General features: G+C 49.3%; 4 protein-coding genes across 4 annotated transcripts; 1 reads left to right on the top strand and 3 right to left on the bottom strand.

The window, feature by feature from the left end:
- Positions 1 to 1,117: 1,117 nt before the first annotated feature.
- Positions 1,118 to 9,552, bottom strand: F9C07_2204068 (cytokinesis protein sepA; the record flags this gene model as incomplete). The annotated part of the gene is made up of 5 exons (XM_041292983.2): positions 1,118 to 1,136; positions 1,192 to 2,732; positions 2,797 to 2,885; positions 4,497 to 4,836; positions 4,912 to 9,552. The coding sequence occupies 5 exons, from the start codon at positions 9,550 to 9,552 to the stop codon at positions 1,118 to 1,120; spliced, it is 6,630 nt and encodes a 2,209-aa protein (XP_041147769.2).
- Positions 9,553 to 10,339: 787 nt separating this feature from the next.
- F9C07_6114 (uncharacterized protein) lies at positions 10,340 to 10,850 on the top strand (the record flags this gene model as incomplete). The annotated part of the gene is made up of 2 exons (XM_041292996.1): positions 10,340 to 10,366; positions 10,431 to 10,850. The coding sequence occupies 2 exons, from the start codon at positions 10,340 to 10,342 to the stop codon at positions 10,848 to 10,850; spliced, it is 447 nt and encodes a 148-aa protein (XP_041147767.1).
- Positions 10,851 to 11,793: 943 nt separating this feature from the next.
- F9C07_6115 (glyoxylate/hydroxypyruvate reductase) lies at positions 11,794 to 13,205 on the bottom strand (the record flags this gene model as incomplete). Its single annotated transcript, XM_041292981.2, has 5 exons — positions 13,142 to 13,205; positions 13,060 to 13,086; positions 12,814 to 12,989; positions 12,203 to 12,747; positions 11,794 to 12,140 (listed from the first exon to the last, which is right to left on the bottom strand). Exons 1-5 carry the CDS (start codon positions 13,142 to 13,144, stop codon positions 11,794 to 11,796), a joined length of 1,098 nt encoding a protein of 365 aa, XP_041147766.1. The 5' UTR covers positions 13,145 to 13,205.
- Positions 13,206 to 15,067: 1,862 nt separating this feature from the next.
- On the bottom strand, positions 15,068 to 18,615 carry F9C07_2163787 (uncharacterized protein). Its single transcript, XM_041292980.2, has 3 exons — positions 17,906 to 18,615; positions 17,700 to 17,840; positions 15,068 to 17,646 (listed from the first exon to the last, which is right to left on the bottom strand). The coding sequence occupies exons 1-3, from the start codon at positions 18,422 to 18,424 to the stop codon at positions 15,340 to 15,342; spliced, it is 2,967 nt and encodes a 988-aa protein (XP_041147765.1). The 5' UTR covers positions 18,425 to 18,615; the 3' UTR covers positions 15,068 to 15,339.
- Between the last annotated feature and the right edge of the window lie 436 nt (positions 18,616 to 19,051).

Here is a 19,051-nt window from a genome sequence, read left to right as displayed (position 1 = left end):
TGGCAGCCAAGCCTCTCCATCAACAAGACCGTGAAGTGATCGGGGAAACCCGCAGAACACGCAACGACGGTCATCGCAAATGGTAAACTAGTATCCAGCTGGGGAATGACTCCTCGATCTGATGCACTTGACCTGGAATCAGCCTGCATCACCCAATAAGCTTGCAGCATCCAACATGACTCATAGACAAGTTCCCAAGACAGCAGCAGCAGAAGAATAACAACAAGTAGTAGTAGGAGTAGTAGAAAATGAAAGAGGAGGAATCTCAACAGATGAAAATTGGTCGGTGGACCTGGGATGTCTTCGGCAGTTGTTGTCAGAGGTGTCACACTATTAAGAAAGTGTAAGAAGACCTTTACCAAAAAAGGAGAAAAAAAGAGGGAGAGAGAAGTCTCACCTTTGGAAGATCATGTGAAAAAGTCGAGAAGCAAGGCGATGGTTCAAAATAAGCAGGCAGCATAGATCAAACGAAGTTAGTCATTGCTTTTGCTTCATTGCCGTTGATGCCTTGAGGCAGACATGATTTTGGCCCCGAGGACTGACTATTGAGTATAAAATCGACTCATGTCTATGTTCTTCTTCTTTTTACTATTTACAATCATTCACAAAAGTTTGAGGTCATACCAAGCGTTCTCCATCCTCTGTTCTTTCATCACTTCTCCTCGTCTGCCTCTATGATCCTAGTCTTGTCTTTGCGCTCTTCCTATTATTGCCATCACACCCCCTTTCTACCTCCTTAACTCGACTGAGATACCGTCCCACAACAGACCGTAGCGATAAAGGTCTTGAATGACGATGGATATATTGGGTAACCTGTCCGACTGGTGCTCGACTCACACCAAACAGTTAATGGGACGAGGAGGCTATAACGCCCCCTCGGTTTTCCGGACTTTCCCTCCTCACCCAACCGGTCCGTTCGGCTTTGCAGCCACGCAAGGTCGCGGCGGTTACAATGACTCGAATGATAACGGCAAAAAGAGTTGGGTTACTTGAACCGTCAACAATTTCTTCTGTGCTCATGAGGGACAGTCATGGACGGTCCCTGTGGTGTGAGAGGTGAACTGGGGCAGCAGAGCTGCATCCTCAAGGCAGCCCTCTTGGCGCACGCTGCAACGGTTCACTTCCCAACGCAGAATCTAGTACACAGTTAGCAAAGAGCCAATGCTTCGCCGGATGAGCAGCGACACATACTTCTCAAACACGACCCCCAAAACGTCCTCCACGTCGCCGCTCTCGCCCTTTCCGGTTATTTTCGCCAACGCATCGGCCGCAAAGCGCAGGTGCTCGGCGGCTGTCACGATATCTATTTCCATCTCAATAGGCTGCTGCTCATGTTCATGACCTAACATTGACGGCGCATGTTTTCTGGAAGTTTGGGCCAGGAAATCATCCAAGTGTTGCAGGCATCTTTGTAGATTAGAACTCTGTCGATGCGTCACTCCTAGAGAATCTTCCCAATATGATAGATTATAGTCTCCGTTCGCATCACCTTCGATACCGGATGGAGACGCAATTTCTTCGAAAGTAGAGATAAGCCCCCGGAGGAACTCTTGTAGATGGCCCGGGTCTTTCCGCTCCAGTGCGGATTCCAGTTGCGCCTCACGACAAGAGATGCCGAAGATGCGCTTCTGCGGCACAGTCGGAAATAGATCACTCACTGAGGCGAGTAACTGCTCTGGTAAAAATTGGCTATTGTGGACATCCAAGGGCAGCCGGTCGCATTTATTGATTGCAATAACAATGCACTTGTCAGCTGCAAGACAGTCATTGACCGCCTCGACTACTTCTTGCTCAATTGATAGCTGATACGGTATGTCATCAAAGGCGCCTCTCTCCAGAGACAAGACCACAATAACAACGTCGGATTCCAGAGCGCGAGCTTTGGCGCGCCGAATACCTTCTTTTTCAACAGCCCCGATCACAACTGATTCTTTCCCATTAACAGGCTCGGAACGGATTCCGGCCATATCGCCAAGCTTGCAGTACCATCCGCTCAGGTCGACTCCAACATCCACGATATCACGGGTGGTTCCTTCTTCGGTGCTAACAATAGCAGCCTCCTTCCCTACGATCTGGTTCAATAAAGAACTCTTACCCGCGTTGGGCGCCCCGAGCAAAGCAATCTTGATTCCATGACGTAACAGCTCCCCTTTGGAGGCGTTCTGGATATGGAACCCGACTTGGACCCGCAGTGCCTGCACTTGCGCCGCCACTGAGAGTACCAGCTCATCAGAAGACTCGTCAAAATGCTGGTCTTCAGCGAAATCGATCAGCGCTTCAAGTTCCCCACGAGCATAGAGTAGTTGCTGCCGCCACTGCTCATATCGCCTAGATAGCGCATCACTAGCACCTCTGACAGCCAGGCGACGCTGCTGTTCTGTGTCCGCAGACAATGTATCGCCGAGGGCTTCTATCTGCGGCAGGTCCAGTCGGTTGTTCATGAAGGCACGACGGGTGAATTCGCCGGGTTCGGCGTAACGAACGAGCGAGTCTGGTTGACTCACGCGGGAGATAGCTGTAAGGACAGACTTAACAATCGCTGGCCCACCGTGAAGGTGTAACTCAAGAACGTCCTCCCCGGTAACTGTGTTGGGGGCTGGGAAATACAGCACGAGGGCTCCTGCATCAAGGGCGCTGCTGCTGGAAGGTTCACGCGTAGGGTCAAATAAAGTCCGTACAGCTGCAAAGCGCGGTCGGGGAAGCGCCGCTTTTGGACATAGCGCTTGATATATCTAATGGTGAAAGACAACATCAGCCACCTAGCAGCCCAACAGGCTGTACATAAGTTCAACTTACCCGCACACATCCCGGACCTGATACCCGCACAACCGCAATAGCAGCTCGGCCAGATGCAGTCGAAAGGGCGTAGATGGTAGAGTCCCCATCTATAAGCGAATGTGTCGGTCGCGAAGCGGAAAACGTTCGGCTTTGCGGTACCGCCGGAGATGGAAACAAGACATAGCGCGAGGGATAGGCATAGTCCCGAGAGATTGCGCAGCTATGCCTGGCCCATGACAGGCGAAAGGGGATCACCCGACGCAAGTTTCGAAAATAAGGTACTCGCATGCGCAAAACGGCACTTGCGGCGAAGCCAACCAATAAGTATGTTGGTCAAAAGAAAAGATTCTCCAAGGTGGGAAGAGTTGATTTATCGCACATAGTCACGTGGATACGTGGGAGATCAATAGTACGTTTATTTCTAGAGTATTTTTTTATCTCCTTGCTTTCTTCTGATTTATTGAATAGATGTACGTTTATGTTTCCCTAGTCTTGTTTAATTATTTATTGCTCGGGTCTGTTATGTCCCTACACCGAAGTTGTCAAGTATGGTTTCCGTCGTTGGTGACCTTCAGATCGTAAGATGCATTGCAACCAACCACGTGCGCGTTTGATGCATAGAAACCACCGACTCCATAAGATGAATGTGTGAAGGTATATCAATGATAGCTGCGTCAACTCGTCACGCCTGCGCGTCGAAAAACGCGGCCATACGCCATGAAAAAAGCCGCTCGATTACCCACCACAACCGACATGCAACAAACAATTGCTAACCATGCACATCAAAGAAAATATGACGTTATGTATGTACAAAGAGGGAAATCAAAACATAAGCTGAAAATCATTCCGATGGGAATTGGAAACAAAGGAGTCGCTCGCTGTGGAAGCAAGGAAGTGGATAGAACAATGTACTCTTGAAAATCATGTTCAATAAAACCAGTAACAGGAGAAAGGGCGTAAAGCGAGAACAGTGAAAGGATGGACCCAGCACGCCAGCTGTGTGTCTTCAACGTAGACAACTTAGATGCAAATAAAAAATGAAAAAAACGAAGAGGAAGAGAGAGAAAAAAAAGAAAGAGAGAAGGGGAAACTTAAATGTTATACACTCAGCAAGGCAAAATGTTCCAAGGCGACGTCCCCTAGTCTATCAAGTATTATATTAGGAGGAAAAAGAAGAAGAGAAAAGAAAAGAGAGAAAGAGAGTGAGTGTGAGAGAGAAGCAGGGGTTATGAAAAGTAAGCCGGATACGCGAACACATCAATTTGACGGTTCGGAAAATCTGCCAGGAGAGTCGGCATTGGGTTCATCGTCGCTTGAAGAGCGGTGGTGTTGTTCTGTTGTTGGAGACACGACGATGACTGGAGTAACCGGTCGTTGCGAAGAGGCATCTTCTGGACTAGTAGTGATAGACTCTTCTAAACCTTTCGAGTCAGTTGTTGACGGTGTCATGGGCTCGGCACTCTCTTTACTCCCAGCCGTCGGCCCATTCCGTCTCCGTAATCTGCGTTTTCGACGTTCTTCTTCAGCGCTTTCCTTTCGTCTTCTGGACCGCTCCCCATCGGTATTATCTCTTAGACCTTGTAACATGCTTGCAGCACGATCTGCAACATCTTCACTCTCTGAAATCTGAGTCGAATCTTTACTTGTGGTTCCAGGTTCCGAGCCCAGGCTGAGGGGGCTCAGAAGCCCTGTCTCTGTGGTACTTGGTTCATCTATACTGGCAACATTGTCACTGACTTCGTTCCCATCATTGATTCCGCCACCTTCTGCGCCTTCAGCTCCAGGTAGGTCCGGCATCCTTTGGCCCGAAGCCACGCGGATTTGATGTCGCTCCTTCAATCTAGCACGACGCCGACGGTCACGCTGATCCCTAGCCTGAGGAGCTGCAGCTCGTAGCTTCTCCAAAAGAGAATCCATGGCCCCGCTTGAGGCAGGCAGTTGTGACGTTTCACCTGAGCCAGCATTGTTTGCAAGAGCAGCATTATTACGTTTGCGAGCAAGTGATGCTTCTGTACGCCTTCTAGCCTCCTCCAGCGATATATTCTTTTCTTTGGATTTCTGTGGATTGATGTTTCATTAGCCGAAATCCCCAAGCATGCATGGGACTCTAGGTCAGGCCCAAACTCAACTTACCTTCCATTCAAGCAAGAAAGCAGCCAACTTGGCAAAGAAGTCTCGTCGAGCGCCCTCATCCGTGTTGTCTTCGCCGTAGAAGACCATAATGTCATCGTACGACTTAATCATCTCATCAAGATAGAGCTGCATTTGCTCAGCCTTGCGCCTAGCATCCTTCATACTCCTTTGAACGACTTGGCTGACGCGGTCTTGTGGGTGAAATTTCTTAGGATCGCTTAAATTACCAGCGTCTAGACTCGCCTGTACATTCTTAATATTGTCAATGTACTTCTTAGCGTCTGTCCGCAACTGATCGACATTAAGTTTCTGCAGGGCGACGACACCATTGATGTCATCAACGAACCCTTCCCATTCTGGATATTGATTGCGAACGATCCGCTCGACAAGATCTGCAAAAGTAGTTTCATTCTTGTCATCTTTTACCATACCCAATCGAGCGAGCGAGCTCAGTTTGAAACCTTGAGCTTGCTTATTAGCATCGTTCATGAAATTTCCGATGTCTAAGATCAGGCCAAGCACATTCATCAGAGCTACAGAATCCCTCAGCGATTCGCTCACTTTCACAACTTGCTGAAGCTTAGCGGATATATGTTCGTAGTCTGGCTCATAGGAGCGGGTCAACGCAAGGGCACGCATTCTCGCCTTCCAATAGTGGTTCAGTTCGAAAGCAGTATATAGATAAATTTGATCTTCACGCGTAAGCTCGGCCGGGTCTTGTTCCCGCTCAGAGCTAGCAGCATTCGGACCTGTCCAATCCCTGCTGTAAGGTGCCATCTGCTTCGATATGTTTTCGGGTATTGTGCAGAGCTCATCACGTTGCAGGAAATCCATGACAACCTGGTTGTCAAGGATATCCGCGTCACAGTGAATAACCATCCGCACAACGTCATCTGCAGGGTATTGGGAGAATTTTGCCATGGCAATCTGCAAATTCTTAGACAATTCATTAGAGATAAGTTGCTTCTTGTCTTTGCGCTGCTTGGCTGCCGCACTGCCTCCAAAAATCTTGGTCTCCTTCGCCATGAATAACCTCTCAACTTCATCCAATACACCCTTTTTGGCAAGTTCGGTATACTTCTCCTCCTTCGCCTGGGGAGTTAGTGCATGAGATGCCCATACAGTCACCTGAGGAGCATCAACCTTCTCCCAATGAAGTGCTTTGAGCTTCTTTTTAGGTCTGATTGATGGCAAGAAGACCGTTGATTTGGAGGGAACGGCCTGGGAAGCCATGTAATTTGCTCTCCATCCTCCAACTGAAGCACCAGGTGGAGGTGGTGGCGGAGGAGCGCCAAATGAAGCGCCGGAGGGTGGAGGCGGAGGAGGAGGAGGCATTTTGCCAGCGGCACCAGGAGGAGGCGGGGGGGGAGGCGGAGGGGGAATCCCTGCCCCCATCCCTGGGGGTGGAGGTGGTGGCGGAGGGGGAGGAGGCACACCTGTTGCTGAGCCTGGGGGAGGGGGCGGCGGTGGCGGCGGCGGAGGAGGAGGAGGAGGGACACCTACCCCCATCCCTGGAGGTGGGGGTGGAGGAGGTGGCGGGGGAGGGGGAGGGCCAGCAACAGCAGTTGAATTGACCTTTTCATCCGTGCTCTCCCCTTTCGGCTCGTCCACTCTGATGGCCGGGGTCTCTGCTTCAGGGAAAGGCGATTCGTCAACAGCCGCCTTCGTTTCGCCCTCTTCGGCGCCAATCTTAGGAACCTTCGCCGTAATCTCGCCGAGAAGGCCAGTAGCCTGAGCAGGGTTCATCCGAGGTCGCTGGATGTCCACAAGACGTGCTTTCTCATACACAATCTCACCATCTTCGTTGGTGGTCTGCTCCAGACCCTCACCAGCGGTGTCATCTCCTCCCGAAACAAGGCTCCGTTTTCGATAAACAGACCCTAGGGCGTTGCTATCTAGATTTCGACGCGCATGTTCCTGGAAGTCATCGCTGGGTTCAGGTTCACCATCCATTTGCTCCCGTAACTCTCGTAACCGATCTGAGGGGCCGTGTTGCCCCCAGACTTTGCCTTCTAACTTGAACTGTGTTTTCGTCCTTTCGAGTTGCATTTCCAGCCTCTCCAAGAGTTTTTCACGATCTAAGATACCTCTCATATGCGAAGGATCTGTCTCAGCCATGTTGTTCTTCTTAGCATTTGATGCAGCTATATCCTGAGCATCCCGAAGCATCAAATAAAGCTCGCGGGTCTCCAACTCATTGCGCTGAAGCTCTTGGGCCCGAAGCCTTTGGAGATCGGCGACCTCAGCTTTAATCATCTCGTTTTGCCTCGACTGAAGCTCAATGATGCCTGTTTGCTCATCAATCTGTTTCTGTAGTTTCTTAACCAAGCCATCCGCGCCTAGCTCAATCTGTGCCTTCATCTCATCCCGTTCAGCGATTGCAGCCTCCGCAATTTGACGGGCCTCTAGAGATTCATCATATGCCCGTCTCGCTTCTGCATCTGTATGAAGCCGATCTAGAAGACTCTGCACGGTAAAAGTCAATCCCTGTCGGAGATCGAGATCAGGAAGTCTCCGATCCATAGCAACGTAACTAAGCATAGCATCTACAAGCTGATACATGCGTAAACCATCTTCACCAGAGTTCTCACGAATTAAGAGTAGATGTTGCATAGCAGAGAGAAAATAATCGTGAGCTCGAGTCCCCTGGATTTTAGTTGCAATAGCATCGGTAATTTGCAGCGGGTCACTCATATCCTTCACTTCACCCTCGATGCTATCTTTCATACTGCTGCTCTCCCGCTGCAGAAGGTCTTCGTAGTCAATGGCCTCATTCTCCCGGAAACGCTCTATCTGTTTGTCGATGACCTCATACTGGAAGCCCTCCATCTTTGTCAAAAGACGTTTGATTCCACAAGAGATGAACTGAGCCCGGATATGGCATCGCAATTGCAAGTCATTCTCCCCCGCATCCACCAACATGTTAATAAGAAGCATGGTGGAAACGGCATACTCCATAAGAAGGTTTTCCATTCCGATGCCACCGCTGCGATATTCTTCGCTAGCACCTACTAGACTACCCATTTTTCCACGACCATCGATTGTTACTTCAACTATCCGCATCCAGGCATCGAAACGCCCGGTTTCGCCCTGATGATTCTTGACATGATCCATGGCTTGGAGGACCTTCTGGTGGCCATGTCCTTCGGCCCAGTGACATAGGAAAGTCAGAACCTCGCTGACTAGTTTCCTAGTATTAAGCCGAGGAGAGAGTAACGAGCTCACAAGAGCTATAATGACCTGCTGGTGAGCTAGAGCATCATCCGCACCATACTTGTTGTTCATCAACGCTTTCAGACACTTGACGATATTATATTCGTGATCTAAATCCTTATCGCCCGTTGGAGGGGCGGGGACAGGACCTGAAGCCTTGCGGCGGTTGATCTTCAAGAGAACATTCGTGAGAGCTATTTGACCCTGTGCCTCGACAAAGGCTTTCACCCAGCTGATCGGTTGTGTCCTCAGGCTAACACTTAAGCTAGCCAGCTGCTTGGATGTAATAGAGTCATCCATGACTTTCTTGACGTACCATTCTGGGCTTCCCTCCTCATCTGCTCGCTCAAGAATACCGGCTGGGCCGTCATGACCGTGTGTCTGGCGTGCATTCTGCCTGCGCTTTTGTTCCCCTTGCAATTCTGTCAACCTGTCTTGGTGAACAAGTGTCCACTTCTTAGAAGCCGGATATGCGAGCATCTGTCTCTTCGCCTGTTCCGGGAGGTTCTGCCAACCTCGCTTCTGCATCAATTCCAAGAATAACTGGTCGACAACACGATCATCCCTCGGTCGAGCGAGATATTGTTCTGTGTTGATTGGAGGAGGTCTCGGCTGTGCAGCCGGCGGTGGCTGCCAGTTCGACTGAGTTGAAAGTCGGTTTGGGTTGCCACCCGGGAAATAGGTACTTCGATCAGCCGAATGCGTCGTAAGCGTACGCGATGATCCATCAGACGAGAAATAGCTAGACCCGCGGGTGTTCGAAGAAAGCGAGGAATGAACGCTAGCCTGATCGAAAGATATACGTGAATTAGATGAGGAGTCAACCGTCGATGAAGAGTTGTGACTGAATCCTGTATTGGCGGCTGAACTTCCTGGTCGCCCCCATTGTTGGTACCGGGCACCTTTATCCCCCGTATTACTTCCAGTCATTGTTAAATTCGAGGCATGCGGCGGTGGACGAGGACCAGTAGGATGTGAGTATGTATTGTTATCTCGGACGGAAGAGGGGTTCCACGCAGGGTATTGATGGAAGTCACTGGCCCCTTTGGCCAAGTGATTGGGCGACGGATGACTAGACGTTTGCTCTTTTCGCGATGGCTCGGGCTTAGATAGGTACTCGATTGGGATGGGCGTCTTGGTATCGGCGGGTAGACTTTCGAAAGGGATAGACGTGATGACACCGGCGGTCATTGACAGTCCAGAGGGGTCAATATCATGTGGATAATCCACAGACTGAACAGATGATCTTTTGGAGTGTCGGGACGATCGAGAGCCAGCTGAACTCCCAGGAGGCGCCAGGTTTTCGAATGATCCGCTCCCGTCATATCGATCTTCTACTGGCTTTTCCTTATGCAGCTTCCTCCCAAAGAACGATTTGCCAGCCGAGGTTTGTCTTGATTTGTCGGGTGAGGACGTGATGGTTGGCATTTTGACGGACGTCGCTGGGAAAGAGCAGGGCGCAGCATGAGCGTTGTTCACAACACACAAAGACTTCCGTTGGGCGCTAAAAAGGTCCTTCCGAATGAATAACAGCACCTACCGCTCCCAACCTATGTAATAGCAAGGGTAGTATCAGGTTCAATTGGATATGCGGTTCCTCGCACTTCTGGCTGGCACTAGTAGTTAATACCCGCTGCGGAGCAGCGGTAGAAAAGAGAGGGGCCAGATACACGAGTTCTTTTCTCCTTGAAACCCACAGCAACTGGGACAGACCGCAGCAAAAAGTGGCGATCCTATCAACTCTAGCAAACCCAGCCTTCTAGGGGGTCTTTTCGACGTCCAGACCCTATTTGCCGGTGTCTCTTCGCATGTCAGGGCTGAAGCACGGGCATTAGGGGGAAGCGGGCTCTAGAACGCTATAGGGGCCGGGATTTCACGTGATCTGTAGTGGCCTAGTATATCTCCGCGTCACGTGGACTGTAATCGGAGAAAGAGGTGGCCTAAGAGGGACACCATATGTACGGAGTATTCCGTACGCTATCCAGATCCTTATTTCCATATAGCAGGCTGTATCGATGGTTCCAATCGTAAGTCAATCTACGAGATCTATTACCAATATTTGGAGATCTATCCTGTTATGCAGACCTTGATTATGAAGTCCCCATATTAATCATATCTCTGCCTGTCATTGCACCTCCAAGCTAGCCTACCATTGTTGCTAGCATACCCTATACCGTCGCAAGTTGTGGAACTAAGCACCGGCAAAGCAGTCGAAATGGGCTCAGCATCAAGCTTCGCCAAGGTATTTTCGCTTCTCATCAATTCGTGATGAAATGTACTCATCTAAACCCATCACTATCGTCTAGACCATCGTCATCCCAGCTGCCATCTCCCTAGCGCTCTACCTGCTTCTGTCGTTTCTTATAATCCCTTTCTTCCGTCGCTATCACCAACGATATTCGCAATATCTTCCCTTACACACCATATCTGCACATACCTCTACACTACGGGACCGTGTGGCTGACGCAATGATGCGTTTATTCCTACCGGCAGCATGGCGACAACAAGCACGGTTTGACGACCAACATGATAACATTAGTATCTTTGACGAGGAAGGAGAGATAATGGTCGGGATGGATATGGATCCTGCACGAAGGGAGGCCCTAGAACGACGGCGCAGTACTGTTGCCGAACCGGAAAGCCGACTTAGTCGTGAGCTGGAAGAAGGGTTTATGGACGACAGTGATGAAGAGGAAGATGGTCGACAAGGTCCAAGAGGACATTGATATTCCTTTCGTAGACATTTACGGGTCCGTCTGGCGTCTGGGACGGTTCAAACAAGAGCAATACCTGCGACCATGTCCGTTGCATCAACTATCATCTCCAACGTACCCTTTCTACATCGCGTGACAGTTTGATTCCAGACCATAAGCTAACCTTGTAAACGACACTTCCCTGGGCCTGGCGGGAACTAGTAATCAGCATGCCCTGCCAAGGGAACGTCATTCGCAATACAACTGGAGATAAGGCCTTATATGGGCCGCAGATCCATCCCAATGACGCCGCGCCAGACCATCGGTGGCCCATCATATGTACGTACTCCGTAGTAGGTACCACTGATGCTACATGGTGAGCGAAGAGAAGAGAATAGCACTCCAAGACACTCTCAAGCCATTCTTATCCACCCGAGCCGGTGCTCAGTACAAGCTATAGCCAATTGTGCAAGTCATCATTGGATATGGTTGGTAGAGTACATACATTACCAGCCGAATAATATATCCATCTTCTAACAAAAATTGATAAGCTCCACGGTTTACGGTTCTTGACCGAGGTTCAGTACACACTTTCCATGGATGCCTGGGCACCTTAGCCTTGATATGTACGGAGTACGGGTACTACTACTAACTTAGCAGCGGTAAGTAATTATCCTGGTCTCTGGTTGGTTAAATCAAGCTTCAGATGATCTGCAGTCCCCACAAGGATCAACAAAGTACTTATCTCCGTCTGTGGGCGATTAGACAAGACTTGCACTCCCTATTACACGGTTCTGCAGCAAGAAACTTAATGATTTATCCGAGATTTTCTATGCCAATTATAGGTAAGAACAAGACAATATGAATTTTAGGTATCATAAGTAAACATCGCCCTGCTCCTTTAAGGGCTGTTCAGACCAGAAGCATGCGCCAAGAAAACATTCTAACCCGCTCATTACAAAGTGATTGGAGAGACCTAAGCCTTGTTCCTCTGGCCGTAGGCCTTAGTAACGTAATCACCGCCGCGAACAATGAGATCCTCGTTCTTGTAGTCATGACGGCCAGAGAAGTAGCTCTCGAGAATAGCCTTGGTGCCTTGAGCGTAACGGATCTGTGCGTCGATCGAGGTACCAGACATGTGAGGAACCATGGCGTTGCCACCGCCCCATGGGCCCTGCACGTAGCGGAGTGGGTGGTCCTTGGGGGCGGGCTGGGGATACCAGACATCACCACCATAGCCTCTCAAGTGGCCAGACTTGACAGCTTCAGCAACATCCTCCTTAACGACAATAGCACCACGGGCAGTGTTAACGAGCCATGAGCCTTGGTAAAAGGTTAGTCAATGTCTAGAAAGCCTCGGTTAATTGTGCCATGGTACTACTTACCCTTCTTCATCTTGGAGATCAGGTCCTTGTTGAACAAGCCACGGGTCTTCTCGTGCAGGGGGCAGTTGATGGTAACAACGTCACACTGAGCAAGCATCTCCTCGAGGGTGTCAACACGACGGCAGCCGATTTCCTTCTCAACCTCGGGACTAAGGGGCTGGTAGTCGTAGTAGAGAAGCTCCTTGCAGTCAAATGGCTTGAGGCGACGAAGGACACGCTCACCAATACGGCCGACAGCAACGGTTCCGACGACCTTGCCCTCCAAATCGAATTCATTCTTAGCGACAGCGGCAACGTCCCACTCACCGCGGGTGATCTGCTCGTGAGCGGGGACAAAGTTACGGACCAGAGTAAGGATGGTCATGACAACGTGTTCCGCAACAGAGGTGACATTACAGCCAGTTACTTCAGCGACAGTGATACCGCCATTAGTCTTGTTGGCGGCGTTCAGGTCAACGTGATCCGATCCGACACCAGCAGTGACTGCGATCTTGAGGTTTTTGGCCTTGGCCAGGCGCTCAGCGGTAAGATAGCCGGGGTGGAAGCTACAGCACATGATTAGCCGATTGGTTCAGAACAGAAATTCCTGTGCGGTATCGGGGCTCACGAACGGTGTGGTGATGATGACTTCGGCGTCAACGAGTTCCTTGTCGAAGGTGGAGTTCTCACCCTCCTTATCAGAGGTAGTGACGAGAGTGTGTCCCTGTTCCTCTAACCACTTCCTCAATCCGAGCTCATTCTCGGTGGTACCCAAGAGACCGGGCTGTTGCTTGGCGTGCTCGCCACCCTAGAATCAAGGTTCACAATCAGCTATCGATGTCATGGGCTCTTTGATACACTTTTGATGGAGAACTTACGTCATAGAGAACCATAAGAATTTTACCCTGGAAACTCGGTCAATGTACGCGTACCAACAACAGAGAAAGAGCGGATAAATACCATTTTGAATTGTGTTCAGTTGATTATACCACGATATTGATCTCGGTGAAAATGAAAATGAATGCTACAGTCAGATGGTCAGTGGACTATTTCAAATCAATTCCCAGACATCATATCGTTAATGACTATGATGTTTTAACGTTGGAGAAATCGCATGAAGTGAAGCTGTGGCGGCGCGGGGTGGGGACTGATGCAGGAAGCATAATGTGGAACATGCCACGAAAAGTATGAGATGGGATGGGATGGGATCTAGAACTGGGGGAGGTATACTTACCGAATCCAGACTTGATAGACGCTGTTTGTTGATGAAATGGAATGAAGGGGGATTCACTTAAATATATAGCAGTATAGGATGGTTCCCCCCGCCTACAGTTGAGGAGCATTCCATTTGGGACCCCTCCCTTTTTCCCCTCCTCATCTTTTCTTGCGTTTGTCCACCCATTCATGGATTGAAAGCAAGGCGACCGGATGGGACTCCGACCCCACCGCCAGTAGATCGCGGCGGACACCACGGCACCTCGTATAATTATTCGTATGGGAGGGTGTGGAAAAGAACAAGTGGAACGAGGAGCGCAATCTTCTCCGCACGCGGGACTCCCTCAATCATGGTGAACGGACATATGAACATCATCCATTAGTCAAAGTTTGCATCCCATCAGCAGATTGGTAAGAGGGGGTTCAAATCGGATAGTATCGATAGTAGATAGAAAATAATGTCCATGTAACATAACCTAGTCTACCCTAAACTCCAAAGCGTTGGACAGACAGAAGTAAACATGCGGGGTTCATATCTAGTACTGGATATTTGTAGATACATACATAGACACATACGTTCAAAGATACGTAAATTCAATACTTATTTACTTGCATGGAATATAGGAAGGATCTTTCAGCTTATTGTAGCGAACAACTACGCTACTATGGTGTAAAACTCCTTAATTTGGGATCGACATGCCAATAAGGAGGGAAGACGTTCAGACAACTACTAGTTAGTAGTAGTAGTAGTAGTAGTACCATAGTAGTACCATAGTAGTACCAAGGTCTGTACATCTACGGACTGTTACGCAGGTACCTCCAACTTAGGTGGTATTTTGTTGGTACTCGGAGTAACTACCCGGTAGGTAGGTACCACTCGTGCTATTCTTAGTCTGGTTAGCTTTCTACCCCTCATGAGGGGTCAGTTCTTCCTATTGGTCAACATGCAAGTGAAACGTACTTTGTACGAGTAGTATGTTGTTACTACTTGGTACACTGGTACAGTATTAGATATGCTAGGCGCTAGTACGTACCCTCCAACCTAGCTACCTACTACGTTAGTACCATAGGATAACCTTGCTAATAAATATGGTGAGGGGTACTTCCCCTCATTTTATTGCCGATAATGGTTGATGAACGGCTTCAATCTCCCTGAAATGATCCAGTGGACCTGAATTGCCGCAAGGGGTGTCATTCATCCCTTCGGTGATCCACGTTACTTACGGAGTAGATACTCAAGGCTCCCCTCAGTTCACTGTCACTAGAAAGCTTGCTTTGACTGTTTGTTATGCTTGGCGAGATCGCATCGCTCCGCATCGACAAGATCCGATAATCGCAACTAAAAGAACCGCAGACCCGACGATGCTCTAGGTCCGAGAATCGACCGTACTTCTACCCATTTGTACAGTACAAGTTCGATCCCGAATGTGGAAGCCTTCGGTATTGAGACTCGCCAGTCCAGGGGGTCGAACTTGACAGCCATCGATTGTCATGAGGGGAAGGTCCATTCGAGTCTCCACTGTTCCCAACTCGTACCACCACAATCCGGCCACTCCATGCAACGGGCGGACAAGCGCCTTTGACCCCAATTCTCCCATCAGAGAGTAATTCCAGTTGGGGGCTGGAATCAAATGGGAAGGAAAGGTAAAGAGAGAGTGTGGGGAGGAGGGGGGAGGGGGGGTGGAAGAAAGGAATGAAGAGAAAAATTCCAGTTACAGCAATATTTCGGCACAGATTGTATAGTCATGCCCACCCACCGCACTACCTCTCATATCGCTGGTCCGAATGTTTGACGCTCATTCTTCAGAGTGCGACGATTATCCGAATAATCCATGACACCCCAAGCATATAGTGATGTGTGTTGAGTTCTAATGTATAATTGTCTATGACTACACGGTCATGCCGATTGCGAACCTTGGTAATATAATGGGCATAACTCCAGTTTAGAATACAATATTAACCAATTTACCCCCCTTGACGACAATTACGCGCCTCCGTTTTTCCCAGTCATTCTTCTCACGCAACCAAGTACGTCCTTCGTCGGTTTCCAGGATGCGATTGATTATAAAATCCTGCTCGCTTGATTCATCCGTCGTGGGCGACAGCTGTCGTGGGACTGTGACGGTGAACCGCAACTTGCCATTGATCTGAACTGCCACGGTCTGACCACCCCGCGCCGACAGTACATCTGTCTGCTCTGAGGTCAAGAGGGCTGTTGGCCAGGGACAGTCAAAAATTGGGGGCACGTCATATGCATTGTCTATGGATTCATTCTTCGGGTAGCGGCCAATTATCGGTTCGTTGAGAGTTTCCCAACTCTCAGATGCCAGAGCTGGTGCGATAGGTGCGAGAAGGCGAAGTAGTGAGGATATACATAAGTAGAGGACCTGTGGGGACGACGGTGTTGATGAGGTTAACGAATTGGTTAGTTTTGTCAAGTCAGAAATAACGGTATTCAACCCATAAGGGTTATTTTCTATGCAACTTGTAACGGACAAAATAGTTCTATGGGTGAAGAGAACAGCATCTGCGTCATTTCCACTGAGATTCTGTGGAGAGTAGGGGAGGGCTGTGGCGTGGTTGGACAGCATCAGTTCATCTGGATTGAACGTATATGACGATGAAGCAAGTGTCTGTTGCGCATCCTGCACAAGCTTCCAAACTCGGCCAAACCAGCGTTCGACTCCCACAATCTTTGTTTCATCCCATTCAAGGACTTCACTGACAGGTGCGGAGAACAGCACGTGGGCACGAGTGGCATCAGCGCCGTACTTGAGGGCGCAGGCTGTTGGGTCCACGCCATTGTGCTTGCTCTTCGACATTTTTTCAAAGGACACATTAGGAGTGATCTGAGTGCCCTTGATGACCGGTTTATCGGGGCTAGAGAGGTCCATTTCAGAAGGGTGGAGGAATCTCCCTGTAGAGGGCTCCGAGTACGTCTTTCCATGAACCATACCTTGGGAAAGGAGCGTCTTGAACGGCTCCAACGGCCTCGAAACATCACCTACATGAGCAATCTCCGGGAACAAGCCGGACTTAGCAAGGAATTTGTAGATGAACCGGGCGTAGAGTAGGTGCAAGATCGCGTGCTCGACACCGCCGATATAAACATCGACTGGTCGCGCAGATGACGGTGAAAACGGCTGTCGTCGGTTGGCGCTATCTAGAAATCTGAGAAAATACCATGAGGAATCGACAAAGGTATCCATGGTATCCGTATCCCGCTTCGCAGGACCTTGACACCTCGGACATTCAGTGTTAACCCACTCATCGGACGACTCCAGAGGATTCCCTCTCTTCCCTTTCAGCCAGTCCCCTTCTATTTTAGGCAACTTGACTGGGAGCTGATCGTCCGGCACGGGCACGGGGCCACAATCCCCGCAGTGAATGATGGGAATCGGGGTACCCCAATAGCGCTGCCTGCTGATCAACCAGTCTCTCAGTCTCCATTGCTCCACGGTGTCTCCATGGCCTACGGCTCTGAGGTCATTGATTATCTGTTGACCCGCCTCGCGGGAATGAAGGCCCTGGTATTTCCAACATCTCGAGTTGAGGAAACCCTCATGAGTGTAAGCTTTCATATCACCGGCAGGGAGATGGCCGGCGCTAGCCCCGGACTCGGCATCAGATGCACGATGTGGTTCGATTACGACAGGTATGGACTCAGGTTGAACATTCTCTTTGAAAAATGCCAGATCTCTAGAATCGTGACCTGGAACTCCCATTACTGCTCCCTCTCCGTAATCGCTAAGAACATAGGGGGCTGCAAATATAGGAAGCCGGCGAGCGACGTGAGGGCTCTCCCTATCAATGATATGTAATGGATGAGAGGCAGTCACGGTGGACAATTTATACCCTGTCTTGGAGTCAGGGGGAAGGGAGGCCGCCTCATCCAAAAACTTACGCAGCTTTGAATCTGTCTCCGCAGCCGCTAAGACGATGGGATGGTTTAGGGACAAAGCAAGATATTCTACTCCATAGAGTGTATCTGGCCGCGTGGTGAAGACATCTATCTCCGTACTCCCGCACCCAATTCCTTCCGCTGCAATAGGGAATTTGACTTTTGCGCCGTACGATTTTCCCAGCCAGTTGCGCTGCATGGACAGCACCCGCTCCGGCCAGCCACCGGCTAAGGAATCCAGGTCATTCAAAAGAGCTTCCTTAAAGTCAGTTATACGGAAGAACCACTGCTTTAAGTTCAACTTTTCGACCTTTGCTCCGGACCGCCACGAGAAGCCGTTGGCATCGACCTAACCACACAGTCAGTATCAAGCAAACGTAAAACGCCGGTCACAATGTGTACCTGCTCGTTTGCTAGGACCGTTTTATCCACAGGATCATAATTGACCAAAGCTTCCGCCTGATATGCTAAACCTTTCTTATAGAGCATCAAAAATATCCGCTGTGTATGTTCATAAAATTCCGGGGCACACGTCGCAAGTTCCTAACGTATTGCAACAGCAGCATGTTAGCATAAATTAGACACGAAGCATCATGTTTTTGCCTCACACGGTCCCAGTCAAAGGAAGTAGATATACTCCGCAGTTGTTCCTTCATCCTAGCAATATTGTCCTTCGTCCATTCCGCCGGATCAATTCCCCGCTCTATCGCCGCATTCTCCGCTGGTAACCCAAAAGCATCCCACCCCATAGGGTGGAGAACTTCATGACCGCGCATGCGATAGAATCGCGCAAGCACATCAGATATTGTATACACACGTAAGTGTCCCATGTGTAGCGTTCCTGACGGATAAGGAAACATGGACAGAATATAAGACTTGGGCTTCTCCGTGTTACCTTTCGTCTCAGAGGCAATGGATGGTAGATTCGACTTTTTGGAGTGCCATTTTTCTTGCCATTTCCGGTCAATTGCGGGTAGGTCAAGTTTTCTGGTGTTGCCTTTTGGTGTTACGGTCGTTGCGAAACGGGTTAAGGCAGGGACTGAAGGTAAACAGCACCCGTGCTTCCATCGTGCTTGTGCTAGGAACGTCCTAGTCGGACCCAATCGTAGACGAGAAAGAGACAGCATAGTGACTATCTCATCATTGTGCCATGGGAGAGGTTATTTCGAGAATAATACCATTGAGTCACCGGAATATCAACGTGGGTCTCGCGAAATGAGACAGTCAAGCAAATCTACCCAAGGTTGAGGTCATACGGCAGTCGGTGTACCCTAATCCTAATGCAGACTAGCGTCATTTGGCTCTAGTATAGGGATACTACTGCAGGTATATGTATAAATACTGTGCAGATATTTGCAAGCAGCTCACTCCTGCCTTACTTGGATGTTGCTGCTTCAGCAGGGTGAGCTGGGTGAGTCAGATGATTCACTCACCCCTATCTTCTATTCTCAACTCATACTTATTCTTAAACTCACCCATTTATTCTAAATTCTAATGGGATCTCTTTTTATTCAGCTCTTTCATATTTAGGAATATCAAGAACAGATTGTTGAATATTATTGCGTCCGAATCGGAAAGTTTGCCTTGATTGTAATTGTTGATTTGACAATGATTAAAGAAAGAGGGAGACGAAACATCAATAAACAAGCTGCTGCTTAAGCTAATATATATACTATGTATTCGCGGGATAAATCATAAAAAAGACTAAGTTTGCACTGATTGTCATTGTTCTGATAACTTCAATGCTCATCAGC

The sequence above is a fragment of the Aspergillus flavus genome, chromosome 5 (genome assembly GCF_009017415.1).
Source record: "Aspergillus flavus chromosome 5, complete sequence".
Classification (NCBI taxonomy): Eukaryota; Fungi; Ascomycota; class Eurotiomycetes; order Eurotiales; family Aspergillaceae; genus Aspergillus; species Aspergillus flavus.
The sequence above is the reverse complement of the archived record's forward strand: the minus strand, read 5'-3'. Positions and strand labels throughout refer to the sequence as shown.